An 18,801-nucleotide genomic window follows, 5' to 3' on the forward strand; every position below is an offset into this window, starting at 1 on the left:
GCCGGGCCTGGCGGCGGGAGGAAGCGGCGGGAGCGGAGGGAGGGAGCGGCGCTGGGCGCGGCCCCGGCCATCGATCCCGGCCACTTCCCCTAATGGCCCGTCTCTTCCTCCCCCCCACCCTCCTCCTCCTCCTTCCCCCCTAGGGCGGATCGTGCCCCGGGCGCCCCTGCATGTGAGAGCCGGGGCGGGCGCCTCGCACGGAGCCGCGGCGGGAGGGCCGAGCCGGCGGCGGCCGCAGCGCCACCATGGAGGCCATCGCCAAGTACGACTTCAAAGCCACCGCGGACGACGAGCTGAGCTTCAAGCGGGGCGACATCCTCAAGGTAAGAGGGGCCCGAGCGGCGGGGGGGCTCCCTGTCCCCGCGCTGCTTCTCAGCCACCCCCGGAATCGCTTCCCGTGCCACGGAGCCAGCCCCCGGGGCCATCCCCCCATCCCTTGGGTGCTCCGAGGCTTCCCCAGTGCTCCTCGAGAGCGAGAGGCTCCACTGTTCCTCCATGGCCACCCCAGAGCATCATGCACCTCTCGACAGGCTCCAAAGAGGAGCCTCAAAAATGGTAGCGAATAAGCAGAAGTGCAGGGCAGCGTGCGCCGAACCCAGCGCCCTCCCGGGAGGGGAAACCCTTCCAAGCCCTCRCACTCCCTTCGGGATTCCTTCCCTCTGCCTCCTGCCAGAAATGCCAGAATCRAAGAATAGGGATTAGGTTCTTCCCCAGCTGATGATCTCTTAGCATCAGGCAGCCGAGCATTGGTGCTGAATTTTCTCATCAGCGCTGATGAGCTCGAGTGAGCAGCGTGTGGCTGAATGTCTAATGGATCTGAGCAGATGTTGAGAGGATGTTTGGAGTGCTTTAGAGGAAATTTCGGCCTATCAGGATATCAAGGACTTTTGAGACTTTCAGATTTTGAGTATTATTCRAATTCCTGAAATACTGGCAAATTTAAATTTCATTTAAAAAAAGTTTAGCATGCAAGGGCAAAATTTGACAGCAGAGAGAAGGTAAAACATGAAAATTCGTTGTTATTTGCTCTCTGAAGCATAGATCTGAGCTTCCAAGTAATAAAAGACCCATATTTTTAGCTGTTTTAATTAWGTTTCTTTCAGAGTCCGTATTTCTTAATGAACTTGTAACATGGTCTTCCCCTCCCTAGTCAAAAAGCAGAAGCTTAAGATATTTTATACTGAAATGATCTTCTGCAAAAGCTATTCAGAGAGGTGCCTGTCCTGCTGATGCAAACCTATAACTTTGTGCGTGCTGACAAATCAAGTCCTGCAGACCTCAGTGGGATTACTCATCTGCTCACAGTTTTTGCCAGGGAAAGGCCTGATTTAGCTATTTTAAGATTTGTTGAAAAAGTATCCTCTATATGTAGATGTAACGCAAGGCTTCCATAACTGATATCTCAACAAGATAATTGAGGCATTTGTTAGAAATGTTACTAACACTGTGTAACAGTCTTCATTTTGTAAGATATCGTTTTTTGTTGTTGTTTTTTAGTGCTATAGGTTGAGTTTTAGCTTAAATAAGATATTAGTTTCGTAAAGGCATATTTCAAGTTAGAAGTTATTTTAATAAGATAATGGTTATAAAAACATATCCTGCTTTGAGGTTCTTGCTAATAGACCATAATAGATTTAATTTCTAAAATAAGTACATCTGCCTCCACATATATTCTATATACCCCTAACCCATAATTAAAAATGTGCAAAAAATGCCATAGCCTAAAAGTGTCTGTCAGACCTGCTCACCTCAGTTCCAATGTTTACATGAGTTACTCGAATATTTCCTTATTTTCAAGACTGACGGAATTCGTTAAATGTCACGTGTGGTACCTTACATTCTGGTTCCTGACCTGCACTGTATTCTTCTGTTTTGGATTGCTATCAGCACTGCTGTCCCTGCATATAATATACAAAATAGTATATTTGAAGCTTGCAGAAAATGCTGAAGTAGGAAGACTACTGAAGTATGGTTAAATATTGTTCAAAGTATCTTCCTCTGTATTTTCTTCTGATTTAATGTAGATGCTTGCTGAAGGGCATGAAAAAAGGCTAGGGTAAAGTTTGTATTTATTGTGGGGGGAAAAAAAATTCTATAAAATGTGTAGGAATAAGAGCAACTTTTTTCTTTGTTTTCCTTTTTTTTAACCTATTTCAGGAAAAATATTACAGCTGCAGACAGTGGGGCGACAATTGCTAGTAAGCTTCTCTTAAGCCTTGCCTGCTTGATGTCATTTCACAGATACCAATCTTGTCACAGCAGCAGCATCATGGTGGTGACATCTATGCTGTTGCTACCACATTCACCACAGTATTTTTTCCTAGAATATGAAAAGGGATTTTCTGTTCTTGACAAAACCTGTGCACTTCCTTAAAACTCTGGTGAAGTTCTCCAAACTGTATTTGCTTACAGCTCATTTCTGAGAATGTTTACAAGTTTTACATATTAACTTTGTGCATGAGTAAGCTGAGAGGTAGAGATGATGATTTACTGAACAACATCACTAAAGTTGGTGCAAATTCCAAGCAAATTCAGAAATTAGAGGGTAATTAGAGGGTCAGAAATCTTGCCTTCAGCACATAGTGAACCTTACCATGCYACAGAGAACTGTCTAAAACAGACAAACTTAAGAAAAAAAAGGAGCCAGCAGCAGAGCTGTTACAGTTCACTTTACTTAGACCGACAGGCTTTTGTGGCACACTGTCATTTTGAAAGTCTGTCTCACTTGAAATGTATTTCAGGTTGTAGAAATTAATTTCTGTCAAATGTGCCAGATCTGTTTTGTTAGTACTTTGTTCACAACCGAGGAATCTCAGGGTAGCTCGTTTCTGTGCCTCACGTGATCTCTCCTATAAATCAGGTTAATCCTTCAAGTGAATGAGCTGGGAAGGGAAACGTCCTTGCCACAAGCTGAATGCACCTGCACACCCTGCACGTGCCTCTTGCACAGGGACACATGTAGCTTCATACACATTGGGACCAGCTTTCCAAACCCAGCATTAGACGCTCAGCTTGCCTCGCCTCTGGAAAGTGTGGCTAGTTTGAGGCATATGTAATAATGGTAAAGGATTGTTTCATAGCAAAAAGCACTTAGCCGCAGTAGGGAAAGGACAAAATCTATAACACTTGAATTCCCAGTCCTTAAAAGTTCATGTTTCCTTGCGGGGAGGGAAGGCAAAGATGCAATACTGTCTGACTCCATCTGATTTCAGCAGATAACTTGCCTATGATGTCATGGTGCCATTACTGCTCCATACCCACGGATTCTGGACTTGATTGAATAGCGCTTGAACTCTAGCCATTAAGCTGGTTATTAGTAATCTTGTGGCCGGCCTCCAAAAGTGAGTGAAGACAGTTGACCTTTGACTTGCAATTGTAAAACAGCTGAGTGAGGAGGAAAAGCGCCTGGCCTCGTCTTTTGTGGGCGCTATATGGTAGGAGCTGCTTCTCTGATATTGTAACCCTGGCTGTACGTTGGATTTTCCTATTTCATCCTGTACCCATGTGTGATTTTGCCATTCAGGATGTACAAGCGGGTGTCTTCTAAGGTTTATCGGACTATATGCTGCTTGCCCAGCCTTCCCTGGAGAGAAGAAAGGTTACTGTTTCCATCTGTGTTCCCTGGCTGTCATACAGGGCTGCAACTCTTACGATCGTCCTTCTATTCATGGATTGGTGGTTGATTCACAAAAACCTGGGGACAGACGTTCTCGAAGTGAYCTGAAAGAAATCAGGTAGTCTGTCCTGTTACAAAAGCCTGCCTGTGCTCAGGGCAGTGGAGTTTTGATTGAGTTGTTTCTCAATTTGAATACTTGTCATGATACTTTTTTAGTCCTTTCCCCTTTCACTTCTGTATTTATTGGTGTGGAGAGTAGTTAACGTCAGTGTGTCGGCCTGTATTAGGAATTCCGATGTTGTGTTCCCCAAAAGGCTAGCTCTCTCAAGCAGCTGGTTTAGGTTAAGCCTTTTGGATAACAGATGAGTATTCACACCTAAAATGTGCTGATACCGGCATGGCAGGAGTGGGGAGAAAAGAAAAATTATCAGAGACTCCACTAGCCAAGGTGACTTGCATTTCTTTTCCCTGTTCCTCCTGCAGTTTGAAGTGTGCTGTTCATACTGTGCTACCCAGATAACCATTGCTGCCTTGGTGTGAAAAAAGCACTAATGCTTGTGAATATCTTGCRTATTCAAATTAAAAGAGGAGAAAGGAGYCAGCAGCAGAGCTGTTGGCTCTAAAAAGGGGAGAGGAGAAGCACAGAGAGCACCAGCCCATCTCTTCTTGTTCCTGCCCCATGGTCCAGACACCGCTGAACGTTATCTTCTGCAGGACTCAGTAAGTTCCTGTCCGCAGTAGTTGGCAGCACAGTTCAGGGATACTTAAGGGCTGCCCTGAAGAATAAAATTGTTCAAACAGTGTTGTAAGCAGAGGCCTTGCATCAACTTTAATTGCTTTTKGTTGTTTTTATATTTCACACTTTTCCACGATACACAAACCAGCTTCCCTCTTTGTTAAAAGGATTTTTCGGTAGGGTTTGGTTTATCTGACTATTCTGTTTAGTAAAGTYGAGTTTTCTTCCTACTCCGAGCATGCACCAGACTCTCACCTCAGGTTCTGTCCGTATGATTGTTTGCGTTCAGCTTTCTTTTCCTTCTCTCAGCCTTTAGCAGGATTGAACGCTTCCAAATGGTTGATGCTGACGCAGCATTTTCGGTTCCTGGATACAGTGGAACAGTTTTGACCAGAGGGAAGGGTATGGCAGCGAAGGGCAGCGTGGCCTCCCTCCTCCTCTTCCTCGTCCCTGCTGTTATGCGCTGCTGCCACTGCTAGAAAACAGAAACATGCAGCTTGCTGAAGCGAGATGCAGAGACTGCTCCTCTGCTTCGGGTGAAATTTTCCTCTTTCTCTTCCTTCTTCTCTCCCCACATTGAGTGAATGTGGTATTTGTTCTCAGGGATTAGTTTGGATTAAATGAGGGAAACCAGGCTGGTCAAAACAGTGATCTAGGATGGTAAAGCTGAGGATGAAATGTGCTTTGTTAGCCACTTCTTTAAAAAATTAGGGRAAAGGGGCTATGAGAAGGAGCTATGTAACCTCTGCAAAGTGCATGTACCAAACAAGGAAGCCTTCATCAACTCTATTGGTAAAAACTTGAACCTGCTTAGAGCAAGCTTGTATTTTTAAATGGTTTCTGTGCCCAGAAGACACAAATATGGAAGGTTACAGATGGACTCGGGAGGAGTAAACACATTTCTCCTTAAAAAAGAAACAAAGATGCCAATTTAATTTAGTAGCTATTTGTGATCTTATTGGAGGAGAGAAGAMTTAATTGATGTGCCGTGTGGTACCTGAAACCTGCTCAAATTGGGGATGTCAAATGAGGCTTTGATTAAAGCTCATGGTCAGCTCAGCTAATTTTATTACATCTACATCCCTGAATTGCATTCTGTTATAACTAGAGGAAATAATGCTAATTTGAAGTTCCAGCTGCATGTTGCATGTTTAATAGAAACATTATTTTTATGGCACATCCACACAGTCCAGCTTTTGATAGGGCTGGTGCAACAGGCTTCCGAAAAGCGTTAGTTAGGTATAACTGCCAAGGAGCTTCTGCTGAGAAGATCTTCTCATCTTCTTGCTGAGATAGCTGGTCTGCTGTGTTCAACAAGCAGGTGGAATTGCAACCAAAGTGGTGATTTTTTTGTTSTCTTTTATTGGCCACGCAAGATGTGTCTCCTGTTGGACTCAACACTCTCTCTCTCTCTCTCTAGTGTTAACTGTCTGGTGAGAGAAAATGTGAGGATTTCAACCCAGTAAAATCTGTTATGAGGGATATSCCACCTAATCATGGACTGTCTCAGAGTCAGTTTTTTTAATTAAAACAATAAAAGCTTGATCTCAGTTCAGAGAAGAAATCAGAGGTGTTGGTGGCATGTGTGAAGAGGCGAGTGTGTCATGTATATAGAAACTATAGTTTGTTTTTCTCTGCAGAGCCCTGTTAGTTGGAGGGCTGTCCCTTTTTTTTCATGAAATTCAGGCCTTTCTGAATTCTTCCTATTGTAGATAAGGATCCCCCTGAGGGAGGGGAGATAAGGAACTCGATCAATATGTTTCTGCTTAGGCTAATATGAGCAGTGATCTACATGACCCCTTTGAAAAATCCCTTGTGCTTTAAAGCTACCAGCGGCCAGCGACTGTGTATCAGAAATCAATAGTTCCATTCTAAAGCTTAGGAAGAAGCATGCTGTGTAAAACTGATTCTGCCACTTTGAAAATGAAATAAGTATTAATCCTCTAACAACACTGTTAGAGCAGAGCCAAAAAGTCTTTTCATCTSCCATTGAGCAAAAGGGAAATAGTTTATTGTAAAATTCATCGTGTTTGGTGGATTAATCTAAACTGGAAGAACTACAAAACACAACCCTAGAACATTTTTACAGCTGYTATGAGATTGATTGCATTGTTTTAAGGCTATTTTACTGTTGCTGCCAGATTCTTATACKTAATTTTACCTCTGAGTTATGCTTAGCTAAGCTAACTTTAGGTAGCCGGAGTAGTGATGTTGGTCGAATTGTGGGATGCAACATGACATAGAGACTTACTTGGGATGAGTACRCAGCTGTGCTTAGCTCTGTGTTACCATAGGTAGGTTATATAAGAGCCTGAGCTAGTTGCTCTGAAGGTGTTAATTAAAACATGTAACGAAGGATGAACGCAATCCCCTCCTCACCCTTCCCGCTTTGAGTGCTGTTGTGCTAGCCAGAGAAATGGAACTGTGCCTTGCAAATTAAAATTTTAGGTAGAAGAGAGCACCTAAAGCTCTCTAGAAAATTAGAAAATTTAGCTTTTTAGCTTTATAAAATAAAAATTGAACTTTTGTGCAATAATATATTTCTGGGTCATTTGTGACTTTGTTTTTTTACTCTCTTTTTTTCTTGCTTGCTTTGTTTGGCGTTTTGCAAGGAAAGCTGGCTTCAATCTCGGTATCATTTTCAGTTTTCTCTGAAAATTCTGCTAACCTCGAAATGCAAATGCCTGGCGGAGCCGCCTGCCCTGTGCGTTTCGATGCCGAGTGATGAACCGATAGGGCAGCAACGTGATACACAGGTTCTTATCTCCAGCAGCCTCATCCCACAGTGGTTTTTACTCTTTCTTTCCCCTTGCTGTTTTGCAGCGCCAGTAAATGTTATCTCCCAGGCTGGGCTACCATCAGTTACTAGTCAATACAATAAAGCCAGGTGTTCCAGATTCTTTGCACCTTGGGGAAGAAAAAAGGATGGAGAAAAATATTTCCTAAGGTTTGTGTGCTATGTACAATGTGGGGAACATACAGCACAAGCTTATTCCTTCCCCTGCAATAGTCAGATCTCCTTAGACAGAACAACAGCAGGTCGGTGTGGATCTGTCAAGCTGCGAGCACCGTGTTTGCTTGTTGTGTTGTTGACTTGAGCCCCGTTGCTGTGGGTTGAGAGCAGTGAGGATGAGGAGAGCCACGTGCCTTCGACGTACAGCTCTTCTCGTCACGCCCCGCAAGAGCAGGTGCTCGGAGGGAACGGAAAAAAGAGTGTGAAGCAGCCTGTAAAGCGGCAGGGCCTGAGCGTGTCGCCGTGTCTTCTACGCATGGTTGGTGCCACCATCTGACAACCTGGGTGAGAACTGGCTTAGGCAACGTAACGTGTTTTTTGTGGTGCCRTGTGCTGAACGCGTGGGGCTGTGCAGCTGAGCTCTAGTAGAGCAAAAAGCGAACTGTCAGTCTTCAAACCTCTTCTTGATAATTATTTTTAGATATTTATTATATTTCCGAAACCCAGATGCTTCTCTATAGCACTTCTGATTAGATAGTAGATGCATCTAAAATTTGCATTTCACATGATTGCGTTTATAATTTTCCTCAACTTGTATTCCCCCCTTTTTTTAACTGAAAGAAGTGTTTCTATATTTAGATATTAAATAAAATCCCATTTATGAAATAACTTGAAGAACCCAAGAGGGTTTTTCCCCATAATGAGCGATTACTTGTTTGAATTTCTGTACCTGATTTTGGATCCTTTTGTCTCTCCTTGTTTGTGGTTGTGAAAGCAGGAAGAAATCCCTGGTTTTGAGGGTGCAGCAGGTCAGTTGACTCTTGATCTAACAGAGGCAGATCAGGATGGGACTGGAATAACTGCAAAGCTGAGAACAGATAATTGAGTCTAGGAAACCAACTTCTAGCCTCCCTAGAGTAATCAGCTTAGAATCCCCATGTTCAAACATTAAGCTTTATAAATAAAATACAGAAAGAGAATAGCTAACTGGATAGATACATTCTGTTTGTACCTGCTGCATTTAGCCTCTTTGCATGCGTTGGTGTCAGCGTGGGCGCTTTGTCACGAGCCGCTGCCGCTGCGGGACCTCATGCAGAGAGCAGAAAGCAGTTCCTTTCAGTGGGGCTCAAGTGTAATTACACTGGTACTTTCTAAAACCCCTTATTTAAATAATTTGTCTCTGGAATTCATGCTTTCAGCAGTGAGCCAACCTACTTCTTGCTCTAACTTGCACTAAAATTCTACCAGTTTGTGTGTGGAAAAAAAAAAATACTGCTTCTCTTATGCAAAATTGGTTCCCTTGGGAGGAAAGGGGGGAATTCTGCATGAGTTATGGGTTAGGCAGCAGGTTCCACTAATGGTAGCAGCTCTGCTAGAGCAGCAGGCTGGTGGGCTGCCCCAGGCAGCCTCCTGGTTTGTACAAATTGGCACTAAATTTTAAACTGTGCCACTTGAGCTGAGCTCGGGTAGGTTTTGCCTCTCTCAATCCTTATGTGCCGTCAAGTTTTGAGTGTTCTGTTCCTCTGTGATCGCCACTCGTTTGGCATAATTATGAAATCGATATTTTAACAGCTTGGTCTGTTCTCCACTTTCTGTTAACAATAGTTTATGATCTGCTTGAAAAGCTGTGTGCTTCAGTTCCTGATTTCAGTGAATTCGTTTCAGAATATTAGGAAGGAGTCGAAGCTGCAGAAATGTGTGTCTTTTTTTTCCCTAGTTCCCCTAGAATCTGCCAGTTTTACTTGCCTTTTGTTTCGTCCTGAGTTCCTCTGCGATTCTAGTCAGGGTCTCTAATCTTAACTGCCGCCGGGAGCACAACTGCTCCGAAAGACATCCAAAGTATTTCGAAAAACTTGAGCAAGTTCTCCAAGCGTGGGCAGTTGCAAGGGGAAGGGAAGAAACAAGCCAAGCCGTTGCAGGGGAAGGGAAGAAACACCAAGGAGGGAGCTCAGGAGGAAGCAGCAGCTGCAGTGGACGCTGCAGTGCTGAATTGCACCTTTAAAACCTGCTCGTTTTCCCAGTCTTGCCTTCCGAGAGTACTTGAAGCCTGGTGAGCTGAACATCAGCATGATGATTGGGCCTGGTTGGGGCAGTATCAAGAAAGCCTGGCATGCATCTCTTCCACAGCTCATTTATTTGTTTATTTTCCCATATGCTTTGTGTGTTTGTGATATTTAATCAAGAAGTATCCTTAGGCCTGGAAGTGGTAAAATGCAGGGTGAGCTGCGGAGCAGAGCAAGGATTTGGCTGCTGCAGCTTCTCTCCTCGTTTCTTCACGTGTATTTTGCACCATAGATGTGTCTCTCCTGTATCTAATGAAACTACAGATTTTGAAAGGCTGGTGTCTTGATGTRTTTGGGCTGTTTTTATTAGGATGCTTAAAGGCTTTTCCAGTTTGAAGCTGTCGTGATTCTTCTTTAGCTCAGCTACAAATATACGTCAGCTTTTTGTTTTCCCAAAAGCTGAAGATCTTAAACGTAAGGCAAATAGGTTGATTCAGCGGCAGCTCTGAGGTCTGGTCACCTACCGAGCTCCAGCTGTGGGTGACTGATGCAACTCAACACATGTTCAGCACATGAGGCCCTTGCCTGAGCTACCCCACTTTGCATTTCCTTAGCCCTTTTCCCCAAAACTTGATATWGTTACTGGCTTTTGGCACAGATAATGTTAAATCTATTATACTTTTATAATAATTCYTGCTTTAGATTTTCTCTGGAAGTGAACCCTAGCTGTCATAATGCTAAAATGCTTTCCTGTATTATTTTGGGGAAAAATTTCCATTGGAAGCAAACTTTAGGCCATTTTCTGTATCAAAAGGAGTAAAAAAACTATACATCTAACAGTCCCTTAGTCTGCTTTTAGCATCCATATTGTGTGCTGTTAGATATTGTGTGCATATATATCCTCCTAGCATCCATACTGTGTGCCATTAAAGCCTGGCCTAGATGGACCCTTGGAGTTACTGGTGGGACACACAGTTAGTACTGAATGTAATTATGTTTTTTCCGATATCCCCTCCGAGATGTCTCAGAGATTGGGCTGATCTTTGTAGCAGAGAAGCCACTCCGTATTTGGCTTATCCCTGATGCCTTCTCCATACTTCTTTTCGTTTGCTTATGTATTCTTTCATGCTGGTTTGAGCATAGGTACCCACGGGATACAGGCGTTGACATAATACGGATTTATAGTGTCAAAATATTTGCTTTGTTTTCCGTTCTTTCTTAACAGCACRTGAGATAATGCTTCTGATTTGTTTTCAGATTATAGCCCCCTCTGATTTCAGGGTATTTCCAGCAGTGTAATAGCTGATTTAAAGCCTATAGTTACGCAAATAAATGGTTCTTGGGTTATTGCTTCTGGTTTTGCCTCTTGCGTTACTTGGTTGTATTAAATCTGATAGTTATCACTCAGTCTTCTAGTATTAAAAGATAGTTCTGCAACTCAAAAAAATGAAGATCTGAGTACTGAATATATCTGTAGTGGTAAACTGTGTTAATGAGTGCATTTGTGGACATCAGCAGCCCAAAACCACAGCAGATTTTTAATGTAACAACCCCCAAGAACCCTAGAAAAGCCTGCATTTCAGCCTTGTAAGTACTCTAGTTTATCTCAATTAGCRATTACTCTGTTTCTATATAGAACTGTTCTCTCTTGCCACTGATTAGATGGAGGTCTGAGGTGAAAACTGCCCTTYGCTTTCGTGTCTTTGTCAGCAGAGCCCAGCTTCCCAACAGCTGCTTGGGACTCARCTTAATTGGATAGCTCTGTTTCCAGGGAGCTTTTATGGCTCTGTAGGAGCAGTGTTGCTGCAAACCTGCCACGACCGATGGGCATCTGTCATGCTGCGAGGTAGGGATATATTTCCTATCTTTARATAAGGCCTGATCCTGCTATTTTGGTAGCACAGGTTTTGCATATTGGAATTTGCATATTCCAGGGAAAATGCACTTTTGCCCAAGTATCTACACGGCAGATTTTGAGAACTGAACCGTTTGGAAGGCGCCCACTTTGGTGTCCGGTCCGTAAATCCCATTTTGTTGTGCAGGGATCGTTGACCCCTGCTCAGGGCCCTGGGGCACAGGTTTTGTGGCCAAGGCATTGATCTCCTGATTGGAATCTCTCAGTAGGGGGGACTTTTAGTGCCTTAGCTTTCAGCAAGATGCACAATGGAAATACTGTGCTCCTATAATATACTTGGGAGCTTAAAATTAGACTGTAGTCAAATAATATACCCTAGGGTGGCAGTGACCTGCATTATGATATCCCTTCCAGGTTACTGCAGTGCAGCCATAACGAGTTCTATTCTTGTTTTAATTTGCGCTTGACCTGGAACAGCTCTTCTAATTTGAGACGCTAATTAGGAGATGTTTTTCGTTATCTCTGATCTTTTCTGTAAGGAATTTGGTGCCTCAGCTGTCTTGACTTTAGGATTCTGGAGCAAGATGCTGCTTTTGGCACTTAGTGCCTGCATTTTTGCATTATTCATGTAAGGACGCTCTTTAATTTTTGCCCATAAGCCAAGAAAGCAACAAAAGATTTTCTTATAGAGATCTCTGGTGGCTCTAATAGAATAATACTAACAACAAGTGATTTTGAGACATGCACGTGCCAGAACTCATTTATTTCCATTTTATTTCTCTATTTGTTCCTCTGGGATATCACAGGGAATCTGACTCTTTGTATCAGAAATGATTTTTAAATTAGGATACGGGCTGTTTTCTCCCTGATCTTCAGTAACTCTGGATGAATCTCTCTATTCCCAAGCCACATGCCTGGGAGCTCCAGGGGCTCTTGCAGCCTTAGTCGCTTCGATACAGCAAGTTTTCCTACTCTAGCTTAGCCAGAGCAAGTTCCGTTTAAATTGTGGGATTTTTCCCCCCTCTTTTAGAGAGAATTGGACACAAACAAATGCTCTTTCATTAGCAAAAGAGGAAGGAGCTTCATAACATAGGGGAAATTTTTGAAGGCATCTGCCCCAACGTGCGGATGTTGCCCTTTTCTTTGAAGGCCCCTCGTTTTCCCCTCTCCCCGGCTCGCTTGGGCAGCCGCCYCGGCTGCGGTTTGGGGCTTTTCCTGCAGCAGAGTTCGAGTTAACCTCGCTCTGGAAATACTGGGCCTTGCGCTCTCCTAGCTGAGATCAGAGCAGGAACACTTTGGTCACGGACATGAATATCTTCCACCCCAGCAGGCAGCTCTCTGGCATGGGCATAGTCATCACTAGCGGGTTGTGTTCCTTCCCCTGCTTTAAAAGGAGGGATTCTTGGCCTCTTTCTGCTTTTTTTTTTTTTTTTTTGCCATTCCTAATGGTTTCTGGCAACCCATGGGGGCTTTTTATGGGGATTAGATCTAGGCCACTTAGTTCTGATGGCTCCCCTTGTTTTAAAGGAATGATCCCTATTCTTTAACATCTAATTACTTCTTTATGGTCCAGGCACCCTTCTTGCCAGCTCTTCAGTCTGTAATTAATTATCCAAGCGTGCTCTTTTGGGAGGCTAATGAGGAGCGCATATTTTACAGGCTTTGGGGAGAGGGTCCTTTTCTCTTTTTAAAGACTGATCTTCCCTAGTTTACCCCAAAGTGCTGGGCTGATTCTGGTTAAATTGGGGCTGTTGTAATTCAAAATTTTGCTCTCCCAACTTTGTGAGTGTAGAATTGTGGGTGTTTCTTTCTGTGTGCTATTGGTTGTCCAGGATTTGAACCATAGTCTAATGAGTAGTTTGGAGAAGAAAGAAAAACTATTTAAACTATTTTTTTCTTTCCCCAGTGGATTAGTCTTGGAATGAGTCAACACTTTTTAACTAAGGCCACCGTGACCCAAAATAGACTAAACCTAAATGTCATTAGAAGGTTTCTGGGATATAACAGTGTATTGTTCAATAGAAGACTGTAATCAATCACGTATTTCATTTGAGCCCAGGATTTATGAATTAAGGCTCTAAATTAAAGTTGTTACTCAAACCCTAGTCTGCGCTTTTTTATAACCTCTCGTGTGTCTGTCCTATTAAGGTTCTCTTATGCTGAAGGCATGAATGGCTGTGAAAGCCCTGATGGGGCTTTGTGCAGATGAGGCTGGTGTTTTTGGCAGCTGTGTAAGAGCTGGGATTCATTGTGAATAAGCGTATTGGTTAAGTCTTTCTAATAAAATGATGATACAATATTAAAAATATTCACCAATTTGTAATCTCCATGGCCAAAGAGCTGAGAAAAGCTGGAAGTGAAATGAGGAGTTTGTAACAGAAACTAGGTTTAGGGAAGTAGCTGAGTGTAACCTGTTGGTGCAATTTGCTTTTACTGGCTTTCAGGGTTGTTTTAGAAACGTTTTTCAAAACAGCCTGTGGAGCAGAATTGTGGTTAAATACTTTTTWGCGAAGGTTGTTTAGCTGCACTGAGGAGCAGTTTGGGTGTATGTGTTTYTGTTTTTAATCCAGCGTTTGCCTTGTTGGCTGTCCTTCAGCACAAGAATTTGCTTCCTCCAGTTTGAACTCGGAGGCTTTTTGATGGCTCTGATGAGCTAAGATCTCTTCCTATATCTCTCGTTTGAAATCTTGCTCTTTTAGCAGACCCTTTCCAGGTAGAAACGGCTGCAGGTGCYGAGTGAGATCTCGCGTGCGTCTCGAATCATCCTCCGGTACCGGCTTGAAGATGGCAGCAGGAATCGGTTGGTTGGGTTTCTTTGAATTTCAGGTTAATGGTGCAGCACCAGCATAGTCCTTGGGTTTGGAAAAAAAAATTGTCTGCTGGATGTTAGAGCTCTCCCCCATTTATTATAACACGGGAACCAAGAAAATGTGAATTCACCATCTCAGTCCTTCAAAAGTGAGTCCCCTAAAGATCTTTTTCCATCACAGTTTTGCTTTATTATTATTATCTTCTCTTGCTGTCACATTCAGCCCAGTGTTGGCAGAATAGTCACCGATGCCAATGCCACGTTGTGCAGCGGYGCCGCATCCCCTTTCTTTGTGCCTGGCTCTGTTTTACGAGATCAGAAATGTTCTGCGGGACGTTTTAAGTGGCTATAATTCTCCAGAGCTGATTGTGCAAAGTCTCTTCAGTTTGCTGAGCTCGATGCCTACGCTGCAGTGCCCGGGGAGGTTTGCAAGGCCTCTCAGTGCTTTGCATTATGCAAATGTGACAGGGGTGAGTCAGTCTCGCCCATGTGTGAATGGGTGCGTTTCCCACTAGAGAGGAAGTGTGAGCAGCTTTGCACTGGCTGGATAGCAAGAAGGGTTCCCATCTCTTCAAAGCTGCTCTGTGCACATCAGCCAGCCCAAATACCTGTAGGTTTCTTCTTCAACTTGAGGTGTTGCAGGACCCACAGCTGCCAAAACGGGTCAAACTCTATGAAGCAAAAATGTGCTAGATTAAAATGATTACCCTGCAGTTGATAAATCTCTTCTGCAATTAATATAGTTGAAGTTCCTTACTACTGAATTAACATTTTAGGTCGCTTAAATAGTGTTTTTTATACTTTGGAAGATTAATCTCTAACCTCTCTTAACGTCAAAATGTTTAGTTGTAAACCCTGAAATTAGCTCGATTTGTGCAAGGAAAATTCTCTATTTTGCTCAACACCGGTTTATAATTGAGCTTGTAATGCAATTAAGAAGGTGTTTGGTTTTGAGCAAGGGTTTATTTGCATGTAGGTGGGTTAAGATTCTGGTAGGAGGAAAATAAACCATTCTCTTTTGGGGGCTGAAGTTTTCCTGTGGTCAGTTCTGCACTTCTGTGTGGACAGGATCATCGGATGAGCCCTGCGGAGGAGCTGGTTCCATTGGGCTTCCCTCTTTCTGGTTTCTTCGTACGTGGGTCTCCCACAAAGGCAACGTAAGGTTAATTGCTTCAACTGCACAGATAAGAGGCTGGCAGCACCGCAAGTTATGTAGATGTGCAAACGGGTGAGGCAACAGAAAGAGCTTCCTGTGGATATGAACCAAATTAATGATAAATATATCCATATAATCCGCTACCAAATCACGAGGGCTCTGAGAGGGTGAACAGGCTCCTTGTGGGCTCATCTAAACCATCCTGTAAAATTATATGGGAAGAGCACCCTCGTGCAAGCTCCAAATATGCACTAAGAGTTATAAGAGCAATTGGCCTGAACCGACAGGTGAACCTGCTCCATAAGAGATTGCATCTTGTAGTGCCTTTTTTTTTTTTAACCTTTTCTCAGGCCTTTTGCATTACTAGCTTGCAATAAACTTCACTCCCCTAGAACTTCCAGGGTCTCATGTTGCAGGTTTTGAGTTGGAGAGCCCAGAGCTTGCGCTGACCTGCAGGATAGGGCTTTCTTCCTGGAAGAATTTAAGACCTGCTCGCTGCTGAAAAAGGGTTTTCCCTGGTGTTTTAGAACCACCAGATAAGGGGTCATTCCACACATCTCCTTAATGTGCTGCAACCAAGATGAAAAACGTCCTCGTTGCTTCCCATGACTGCTTGGAACCTTAGTGGTCGCAGATGCAAATGGCTGTTTTAACAGGATTTAGCAATCTCACAGAAGAAAAATCAATAAGCAGAATCTGGTCACATGCAGTTTGAGATGCTTATCCATTTTTAAAATGATTGCCTCTTTATTAATTGTGTTTCCAATTAAAACATCCGGGAATGGTATCAGTTAGAGACTCTAGTCTCTAACTTAATCTTTAATATTCTGCAGCATATTGGAGGTTCATTGGTGCTATATTAATTTTTCTTCTTGTTTGTGTAGGGTGGATTTGGAGGTGCCTCGTGCAGCCTGCCAATATATTCTATTCCAATCGGTTAAATAGGTACAAATCTAGCAAAATATTGACTTATGCTATGGTGAACCTTGAAAAGCTGCCTGCTCTAGGAAATTGGCCTCCTGTTATCTCTGATTTCATGCTTTTTCCATCTGTCTCAAAATGAAGAGATTAGGGCTGATCCTAGCTATGTGTGTGAGGCAGATTATGGTAATCTTATTATTCTGATCTCATTACACCAAGTCTTCAGATTTGAAAATTTCCTGGGTTTAACCCCTTCTTCTACAGCAACAAAAAGATTTTAAAGGTTAGTCAAGGTATGTTCTGCTAACTTCAGATTAAATGTTTGTATCATCCTGAAATAGTGAAGCTCTAAGGACTTTTCTAGTGAGATGAATATATTTTAGGTTTTTACTTTGTCTAGGAATGCCATCATAAATGAGAAAATTAACTCATGAATTGGAATGAAATCCCCTCTATATGTGACAGCAAATAAATAATGGTTATAAAGGCTTCTGTTTCCAGTTTAGTGCTTTGTACCTCGGAGGAATCTGAAATAAGCGTGTGTTCTGGAAATCTTTAGTTCATGCTTAGATTTTTTAAATAGAAATGGAATTTTCCAGCTGTTGGGACAGATTTTGACAGGCACAAAAACTGATGTGAGCGGAGTAGTTCCTGCCGGCGCTGCAGCACATTGGAGGCTCCAAGGGTTGATGCATTTTGCTAGGGAAAGGGCAGCGCTTCATGGGGATAATGCAGCCTGTACGGCACAAAATTCCCTGGATTTTCCACCCCTGCAGCACAATTTCACCATTGTTACAGCAGGTCAGCCCTTACCTGGTTGCAAAGGGTTAATTTTCTAGTCTGGGACATGGAAGGCAGCTCTTCCACATGGGCTGGTTTGTTTTATGTGGAACATCAATGCAAACGTCAGGTGGACGTGTGGAACGTTACAGGAGGATTTTGTCTTAGGCTTGTGAAGGAAGCTCTGTCATTTCTGGGCAGCTTCAGACAGAAGTTGGGAAATAAGAGTTGCTGTTTCCTCTGGCTCAGAGGACAGCAAAGAAGGCAAAACGTCAGCGAGCTACTGGTTTTAAAGGGGAGGCAAAAAGCAAGCGTGGTCCTTGCCTTTAGAAGATTTGTATTTCGTTGTAACGCCYGCTGGAGCAGATTTATAGGATATCTGAGATTATATTGTACTCCACCGGTGGACTTGGAGTCCAACACTTTTTAAAGCATTTGAAGATTTCTTGGAATCTTCTCCTTGTTCTGTTTAGAACACCAGGTTATTCCTCAGCTATCCTGTAGTTCCATTTGCAGAAGAAGGAAGGTTGGAAAGGAGAGGGGCAGATGAGTTAGTGCATCCAACAGCCAGGAGGGAAGACATTAACTTCCCTTCCTTCTCTCTTCATTCTGTCATTTTATAGATCAAGCCTAAATTGCACATTTTGCAGAGCAGTGTCTTGTTTCATGGGATTGTGCTTGGTAGAGACAAGCATGCGATGCAGGAGCATCTCTTAAGTTGCTTCTGCGGCCCAACTGTCTGTAATGYACTGGTTGTGGGACACTTAATTAGACCTCAGTGCTTTACAGGACAGGAACCTCTCAAGCTTCTGCTCCAGCTGCCGGGTGCCGTGTTCTCTTGGTGCGGGACGCCCCTGTTTGAGCTGCCAGCTGGGGAAAATGCAGCCTTTGCACATGAAGCCCGTTCTTTCTTCACCCTCTTCAGTCTTCCCTTCACAGAGTGGGGATAGAAAGTGCAGAGGTGAGAATGAAAGCCTGAAGGGACAGAGATATGTGAAAGCCTGGCTTAAATGTCACAAAGAGCTTCACTTTTGGAGTCACCGCCTCAGGGACGTGTCTTTGTTTACAAAGAATTTGGTAACACCAGTATAGGCTCTTCTGTGTGTGTCACACTAACCCGTGTGGAGGAGAGGCTTGTAGACTTGCACCCTCAACTAGATCAGGGAAGAGAGGACCTTTTTGTCACATCTAGCTGTGTTTTTCAAAGCGGGGATCCTTGCTTTGGTGCAGAAGAAGTTGTGCAGGAGGAACCAAGCCCGARGATGGGCAGGAGCACCTTCAGCTGACCTCAGCACTCAAATCCCGGGCATCAAAGGGCACTTTGATTCCTGCCCTTGGGCTAGATGTTCGGCAGAGTCTCATGATGGCAGAGCAGTGATTATAGAGCAACCCTTTATTTTTGTAGCTTCGACTGTTTTTTTTTTCTTTTCTTGCTGCTCTCAGTAACTCCTTAAAAATTTGCCTTCTTACCAAAAACGCCGCTCCCATTGTGCATTCACACTGGGTGGTGATGGTTGTTTTGCTTTGAGTGCCGCATTGCTGGCAAAGTCTTAATATATTTTTAGATAACAGTGAAGTATTTGTTTTTCAAATAAGAGGTAGGAAATTGCAAAGAATAAAGAATTACATGAGCTGGTTCGATGATGCCACGTCTGCCCGCTCGGGGTAGTGGAGGAGGAAGGGGCACTAGCTGGAAGGACTGTGGCTGCCRCTGTCCCCCAGCAGCAACTTCTGGGAGGAGCCGTGAAGGGTGGAAGGAGAAACAGGAATATTGGGGGCTCAACTTTGCTCACGTTTGATGTGAGTCAAATCTGCTGCTGTGAGTCAAAGGAGGGTTGTTCAAATGAGCTCCGTGATGAGCTGTAGCAAATGCAAAACTGCGTGTACATTTGTTTGCTTGTCAACGGAGGAGTTAGCAGCCAGTTTGAATAAACGCTGTCYCTGTAAGCAAGGGACAGATTCCTGCCCAGAG

At 43.5% G+C, this 18,801-nt stretch overlaps 1 protein-coding gene across 1 annotated transcript in view; it reads left to right on the top strand.

Moving 5' to 3' along the window:
• The first annotated feature begins 201 nt into the window (after positions 1-201).
• Positions 202-18,801, top strand: part of GRB2 (growth factor receptor bound protein 2) — a 36,032-nt gene continuing 17,432 nt past the window's right edge. The window contains exon 1 of the mRNA XM_026046767.1: positions 202-323. Within this exon, the coding sequence (XP_025902552.1) occupies positions 246-323 (78 nt within the window). The 5' untranslated portion in view covers positions 202-245. The remainder of the gene's footprint in view (positions 324-18,801) is intronic.

Source organism: Nothoprocta perdicaria, unplaced genomic scaffold (genome assembly GCF_003342845.1).
Source record: "Nothoprocta perdicaria isolate Ctin4 unplaced genomic scaffold, notPer1 scaffold_46, whole genome shotgun sequence".
Classification (NCBI taxonomy): domain Eukaryota; kingdom Metazoa; phylum Chordata; class Aves; order Tinamiformes; family Tinamidae; genus Nothoprocta; species Nothoprocta perdicaria.